This window comes from Lolium rigidum, chromosome 3, assembly GCF_022539505.1.
Source record: "Lolium rigidum isolate FL_2022 chromosome 3, APGP_CSIRO_Lrig_0.1, whole genome shotgun sequence".
NCBI lineage: Eukaryota > Viridiplantae > Streptophyta > Magnoliopsida > Poales > Poaceae > Lolium > Lolium rigidum.
This window is the reverse complement of record NC_061510.1, coordinates 206,634,131-206,642,416: the sequence shown is the minus strand read 5'-3', so window position 1 is coordinate 206,642,416 and position 8,286 is coordinate 206,634,131. Positions and strand designations below refer to the sequence as shown.

At 38.3% G+C, this 8,286-nt stretch overlaps 1 protein-coding gene across 1 annotated transcript; it reads right to left on the bottom strand.

Annotated features, from left to right (window-relative positions):
- Positions 1 to 5,584: 5,584 nt before the first annotated feature.
- LOC124698874 (ADP-ribosylation factor-related protein 1-like) lies at positions 5,585 to 7,790 on the bottom strand. Its single transcript, XM_047231278.1, has 5 exons — positions 7,698 to 7,790; positions 7,401 to 7,541; positions 6,339 to 6,447; positions 6,163 to 6,224; positions 5,585 to 5,692 (listed from the first exon to the last, which is right to left on the bottom strand). The coding sequence occupies exons 1-5, from the start codon at positions 7,788 to 7,790 to the stop codon at positions 5,585 to 5,587; spliced, it is 513 nt and encodes a 170-aa protein (XP_047087234.1).
- Positions 7,791 to 8,286: the final 496 nt, after the last annotated feature.

Genomic DNA, 8,286 nt, shown 5'->3' with positions numbered 1-8,286 from the left:
TGATGGGAGAACATTTAACGTCGCCCCAATATGCATGTGCAGATGTTATTCAACTTTCAGTGTTTTTATTGCAGCATGATGTTCAGGGACGGGAGAACACAAGGCCAACGGGACTAGCAAGTTGGGACGTGCCTTCTTTGCGTGAATAAAGATATTGTCTTGACCATTCTATGCCAATTTATGACTCAGTGATTAAATTAATTATTATGGTTTATTCGTAAGAAAAACTGTGGTGCTAATGTTAATGCATGCATGATGATGTCAAGTAGTTCAACAATAGCAACCTTATTTATTCGAACATGGGCATCAAGTTATCCTGGCATCATCAGCTTGCATCAGAAAGAAAAAGGGTGAAATGAGCTGCCTCTCGATAATTTTGTTTTCTTAAAACAATGTGATATACAAAATATAAATTGTCTCCCATGATAAATACTATAAAAGAAATTAATGATATATTTACTATTGTTTAAATAATATAACATTTTTGTTAGAAAATTTTCTTTTCCACCGACCTTAGAAATTCACCTAAATTTAGTTCAATTGTTAAAATCCTAGAGTTAATTCTATATGATTTTTATCATAAATGAATTATATTACAGATTCTTTTTAGAACCGATGCATGTTTAATTACTTGGTACATGTATAAGGTTTGTACAATGAACCGTTTACCATATTATACAATTGTTGATACTCACATATCGTAATGCACCAATCATTGGATAATAATCATCACATACGATACGAGTATATAGAGATATGCTTGCCTTGATTTGTATCTTTGATGATTATTGATCACTTGGATTGACATCAACGTTTGAAAGTGTTTATGACTTTTTGGCACAATAGTAATTTATTGTTTTAGTATAAACTTATTGATTGTGTATCATTCATACCTGCATATGTTGTATGCCTAGGAAGAAAAAAAGCAAACATTCTATAGTTTCTAATGAGATAATGCAAAATTTATTCAACTTAATCCTAGAGAAAAATAAGGACAACAAAGATGCTGCCCGCGCATATGCGCGGGCCACTTTCCTAGTTAATAGAGAAAAATACATGAACTGATGACAACAGCAGTGACCGCGAGGTTTAGCCTATAGAAATTACCATTAATTAACATTAGTGTTGTTGCAAGATTGAACACGATGATCGAAATCGGTATATCGTAACATAGCGAGAAAATTGCAAAAACACTCAGGTAACTCAAAACGTGTGTGGTCAATCGCAAGCCTCTCTTTTCAACCTATTTCATGATATTCATGTATCCACTATCACGTGACTACAAGAGATTAGATCTATGGTAAAGGAAAAGGAGAAATTACTTCAGGGCTGAACCGCTCCAAATACTTTTCAATGCTAGCCGAACGTTCAGCTTACTTTTCCTCATTAATAATATTCAGGTATATTCATGTTATATTGATGTAAGAAGATACTAAGAGGAAGATTGATAGTCGAGAGAGTACATAAAGAGGAGATGAATACCAGCAGGGTCCAGCACCATCAGGTCAAGGGAGGGAGATGACAGCGGGATCACAAGCTGATCCATCACCATTTCACAACGAGGTTTACGGCGCTAGTTCACTGTTTAAGTATCCATTATGGCTTATTCCTAACCCATTTGTCCGGGAGAAGTGTCAATCAACATAGTCACCGATTCATAGTCACCCTCATACTTCATACCCCATGGCCGATACTTGCACATGAAAGTTCCATCAGAATATGCCATTATTTCTTGGCAATGAAACAGGTAGTGACTGTAGTGTTAACAAGTCTGCTATTTGTATGGTTTTCAAACAGAACCACATGGGAAAACTCAAGAGTAGATTACCAAGGCGCTAGGCAGAGCGGCCAGGGCGCCGACAAGCATAGTGCCTGGCAGGGCAGGCTGTGCCCAGCTTTGGAAACCTCTATAATCATCTTTACATAAAAGTAGATTATCATTGTAAAAAAGTAGATTATCATCTTTGTAATTAACAAACTATAAAGTGGTACCATTTGAGGTAATGGTTAAAATGGTCATGCAAAATATCAACTACTTTTACTGATATTTGGCTACCACACCTGGCTCCTAAATATTATATTGCTTTTACTGATATGTACTCTGGCCTACTCGTACAAATACATGGCAATTGCTTGAACTTCTTAAGCCGCTACCAACCTACCATGCGAACCCAGCAGGATTGATGAAAACTGAAATTATGAGGTTGTACCTGACCTCTGTTATCATATTCAAATCTATACATAAAAAACATTTGAACAAGTATAAACAGAGATGTTAATCTGTGAGAGAAGCATTTGAACAAGCATGTGCCGTGTAGTTTGGTCTACTAACCGAAGCAAACCGGTGAGAGGAGGAAGGTCTCAACCTTCGAGCTGAACAAGAGCATGCTGTTGATGAAAAGCTACGCCACATATCCACCACTTTGCTCTAGCTTCACTGGGTTTCCGGAGTCTTTGTTGGCGAGGGAAGAGAATCCTGGTTGGGAGGCCAGGAGCGCCGACAGCCAAGAGCAGAACAACCTGAATTAGCGAGATTAATAGTACCCTGACAACCATAATTTTCGGCACACTTGCCTCTGTGGCAATATAACGAACAACAAAAAACAAGAACACCTTTCCTTTGGATTTTCCCGTGGTAGTTGATCACTACTTGTACTACATATTCAACATTTTCTTTAGGAGTACTCAGCAAATCCCTTATGTTTCTCTAATAGAGAAGTAAACATCTACTATGTCACTAAAATAGAGGAGCGGGTGCAGATTTACAACTTAAAAGACAGGGAAAGCAAGTTTCAAACAGTAACTGAAAAAATAGGACCTTACCTTGCATCAACAGAACATGTAGTGATCCATACACTGGTTCAGAGCTACTGGGTCCATAAGACGGTGATGCAAAATTCAGTAGGAAACCTGCAGTGTACAGAGCCGCTGACCCACTTTTGGTATCCCCACAGCAATTTCCATTTGGGGTCGATATCCATTCCTCGCACTGCGGAAAATATCATTACAGGTCAAAATGTGTAATGGAGATAATTGCAAATGCACTTGAATTTTTCATTCCCAAAAAAGGTGTACGGGGAAAAATAGTAGATCATATGATCCCGGTGTCATCCAAGGTAGAGAAATGCAAGTTAACCCTGCAAAGGTTCATAAAGTTTTTTTCCTATTTAATAATAGTGTAATAATATTTATATCTCACAAACAACCAACTGACCAATGAACTACATGAAAAGCTGATCTGAAATACATAGCAGAAAACGTGCTTATCAAAATTCTCCCTGCAGGCGGCACAGCCACACTGCTAAATCACTTGCGAATCAACAGTCCAACTCCAACATAAACATGGCCATGTAAAAAATGGGAGGATGGAGGACACACTGGAAAGGTTCTGACCTTCAGATTATATAGTTCTGAGAACTAATAGATCGCCAAACATATATCACCGAGAAAGGAAATCTAGATAGTGCAAGGAGATATTACAACTGACGTATATATCCCTTATTGCATCATAAACCAGTAGTCGTGCAAATGTAAAATTTAGTATACTGTTTGTCTAACTGATTATTAACGAACGGAGTATTGTTTCAATTTTCTCTGCTATTGTTTCAAGAAGATAAGTATGCTACATATTTGAATTTAGTCCAAGTTCTCCCACCAATCCTTCAGCTACAAAGGCAGGAAAAACAGTGGAATGAACAATAGAATTAAAATCTACTAATCCCCATTGATGGCAGGAAATGTCAATCAAGTATATTTGTTTGCAGATATAACAATGATATTATTTTTTCAAGAGAAAGGAGAAAGGAAGCAGAGCACACAGCACAAGCTTGGAGAGGTAGTGGCAGTGAGAGCACATAGCAGGAACAATGATACATTTCTGGTGGCATGGTAAATATAGCAGGAAAATAACCATATTTACCGGTTTGTGAATGATCTCAATATATTAATAGCAGAAGATAAAAAAAAGCTCATTCCGGAGGTTAAAATCACACACACATGTTAAAATCTCAACTTATACGCCCTAATTCCAGTAGGCTAGATAAAGACAAGAGTACGAAGAAAAAGATCTGTGGGGTTGTGATCCTAGCCAGGTCAAGGGGCTTACAATTAGACGTGCCATGGTTTGTAAATACTTTTGACGAATAACCTCGCTACATACTCTTCTGCAAAAAATACAAGTAGAACTTAAAACACACATCTTTGAAATAATACAACAAATTTAGAAACCAACCAAACAAATGAATGGCTCAAACACAAATAATTTTTCAGTTGTATCCCAAATATTGCACCGGCAGAACATAGGTAGAATCGTAGAATCCTGACGGAAGATGCACGATACCAAGATGCAAGGTACAACCGTTTTGGGTCTCCTGAATGTGGGACACTATTATTAATTTTTCAGTTGTATAGGTCCTTCCAGACGATCAGAAGAAAGCAGAAGCAAATGTAAAGAAAGAAGATGCCAACATCGGTAAAAGCTAGTTTCATCTTTATAAATTATCCAACTACCTGGTAAAATATTTTTATAGCTCTGAGTGCTTTATGAAACAATAGGAGCACAGATTTAGAATGAAAAGGAAACACAATGGAAGGACAAAACTACCTGACAAATGAGTGAAACGCAGAGAGGAGTACCGCTTGGGTTCATCAAAATCCAATCTTGTTCAGAGGGGCAGCATCTACTGCCAAAAATCAGCCATCAACGAATTATCTTAAGAAAACAAAGCCAATTACTAAAAACAATATATTCTAATTCCAATCTCACTTAGAAATCTAGATAGTTACAGAAATTCATAATAGTACTTTTTTACGAAAACAACTTGGTTGTGGTTCATTAAGCTTAATACTGAGATACCAATCCCGAAATCGCCATAATCTTATCGAGAGTGATATTTTCCACACCTTGATGGAGGGCTTGATCTGGAGCATGAAGGAGGTCATGGATCAGAGCTGAACCCGCCTCACCCAGACTACCTCGACACCCAGCAGTGCTGCAGCAAACCCTCTGCAAGTGGGAAACAAATGACAAAAGTGAACAAACATACAAATATGATTGGGAAAAATAGAGAAGGCCCTCATGCTTTGATTATTTGTAGAACGGGAACATTTCATCAGTTGTATAGATTTCATTGGCCTCTTCTAAATGTAACCATCACCAAGCGACCCAAGAGTTGTTGGTGTCACCAATGCTCTGCACTTGGCAGACTGAAGCCCTCTGAATCCTAACATTCTTTAGAAAATATTAGATAGATACAGATGTTGCATAATTTAATGTTGAGGGCATGATATGTAATAGCAAAAAAAAACTACGAAGAATGACACCAAGTGACAGCAAGTTACCTGTCAGAGAAACAATCTATCCAGAAGATGTGATTATATCACAAAAAGAATGGGGGCATGCATCTTTCTTTTTGGTGAAGCAGTGTGGAAGGGCAAACATCTTCCCTTGGAAACAACCTGAGTGCAAGCGCCATGTGCCAGCATTCCATTTAACTCTGCAAAATATGCACCACAGTAAGCATAATAACGAACCATCTTTCCAATGCGAGGCAAATAAGTTCGGAAACTTCAGGGGTTCTTCTACTTACCCATCATAGGCAGACCCGGCCACAAACATGTATGACCTCTCATCAAACTCTTTAAGGTGAAAATGTCTGTCCAACTCTTCTTCTGTGACAGCTGCTGGTAAATCCTGTTGATAGATACAGGTAAGCCTTCAAACATGAATACATAAGAGGCACTGACGGAAGCAACATATCAAGATGAAATGAGCTTGCAAAGGACTCAAAGCAATAATATGGACAGTTATTTTTCCCAGTCTGACTTTCTCCACTTAGAAAATGTTGTGATCTCCAACACTGAGACTGAAAAGAATACGACTATCAGCGCAAGCACATGGTTAAATGTATGTTTCTACTCTTCCATATTTTGAGCTCTTCACCTTATGATGCATGGAAAGTAAACTGACATCTTCTGACACTCAAACAGTATGAGTTGGATTCCAAAGTTACAACTAATGTGCATCACATGATAGAATTCTTCCACAAGGGCCAATTTTCATCCAAGAAATTTCCTTTTTAACCGAGAGTGAATGTATCGAGTTTTGTTAGGTAATTTTGTAGTATATATGACATTTCAGATAACTGAAAGGTAAACCTCAACCTGTTTGTTTGCGAATATGAGTAGTGGGGCCTCTTGCAGATCCTCATGTCGAAGCGCTTTCTCTGCAGCAACAATGTTCCGAGTCACCATTCACTCCAGTAAATCCAAAATTTTCCAGTCCCAAGGACGGATACAGAGTTACACTAATGTTCTGTGAAGAAATGGAAGCACCTTACCAAGAGCAGATTTGGCATCTTCAAATGTTGATGCGGAGGCAGAATCAATAACATATACTATAGCATGTGCCTCATCATAATATTTCTCCCATATTGTTCTTAGGCCAGGCTGTCAAAAACATGTAATCCGCATTGGAATTTGCAATAGCTAGAAAAATATTATTATCGAACTTGTATTTTTTGTGAAATTTACGAATGAAGTTGATCCCTCCTTGTTAGCTGTCATGAAGTTAACATCATATCTACAGTTTAATATGCTTCATTAAGCAAAACATAAATCATATAACGTGAAAGGTGTAACTTGTTAATCATCATTCATAGCCAAAGTTTATGTTTGTACAACACTTAAAGTAGATTAGACAGTAGTAGTAAACGAGAAACTTTCGCACAGCTATAAGGTACATATAAAGGATGTAGACCAAGATCACTGCACCATTGAAGCAAGGTCTTACATAAGATAAACATTTTCTGCAGATCTTAAATGAATGTGGAAAACTTGTAAAAAATGATGGTTACATGCCTTCGAGTATAAATATTGACTGTAATATTTCAATAGTTTGCATATCTTCAGGAAAATTTAATGTTTGAGGCTTCGAAACAAGGGAATGAAAACTGGCCTACATTTGCCAGCTACCTAATCTAGCTACCTTGGTTTTGCAAAATGAAGAGTGTTCTATCTCCAGAAATTAGAGTGACAGCATGGAGAAAATGCAATTGCATGATTCTAGCATCAATGAGTCATTCTGTTTGAAATAGAATGCGACATTTGTTGCTCAAGTAAAGATTTGCAGTCAAACTAAAATAAGCTGTGAAACACAATCTGGCGACCAGTGTAGCCAAACATCAATCAGTGTATTGCCCGGTTCTAGCAAAAGTAGATAAAACATGTGCAGCTCTACTATGGTTACAATTAATATTCTTGTGCAAGATCTCTCCCAGGTTTCATCATTTTGATATCCATTAATAGATGAGCAAACGCCCATCTATCTTCCATAAACTGAAAACAACCCCGAATGGTGAACGGGGAAGCTTGTCTAATGTCTATAGCACAAGAAACCATACCTGGCCTCCCAGATACCAGAAAACAAGTTTCACATTTGCATCTTCAATGCGTCCAATATTAAGCCCCACAGTTGGAACGACACGATCATGTGGAAGCCCTTCTCCTTTCAAATAGATTGACTTCAACTTTTCTAGCAAGGTCTGCATAGTCATGATTAGAAGCATGTCAAGTTTTAGTGTAAATCTAATAATCATATAGAAATAAACTCAATCTTCAACATGAGGATACTGCCACGTAAAGGAGACATGGTTGGGTCAATACTTCATGCATGTAAACATAAGTTTCAGATGAATTACCGTCTTCCCAGCCTTATGGACTCCAAGTATGAGTAGTCGGAACTCTGTCTTGCTAAACACATGGTTCCACAGGCCGTAGAACAAGGAGAACATTTCTGGTATTCCCCTCTTCTCAATCGGTTACGACCTTGGTGCACCGATGACCCCGCAACCTGAATAAATCAATCTCAGGTTACACATATTTTCCTTGTACTAATCTGAGATATGAATCTGAAGCAACTAAACACTCGATAATGAGCAGGCTCTGACTTTCAAAATTGCAATGAATACTCAGTACAGTATCATCAACGCCACACTTGCATTGCGCGATAGCACGAACTACCCATTCCCAAACCCTGGGCTAATCCAAACCATCCACCACCACCATTTCGGATTCTCAAACTGGACGAGCAGTACCAATTCGTCCCAACCACGACCAATTCGGTTCACCAATACCTAACCCCCTGCCAGATCCCAACTCCGTTCAAGAGTGGGAATATTTGCACACATCCGAACACCAACCGCGGAATCGCTCGGCGTACCATTGAAGTAAACCAATGCGCATCAAATCCGGGGCGGCGAAAACAAATTCTAGAGCGGAGAGGGTAAA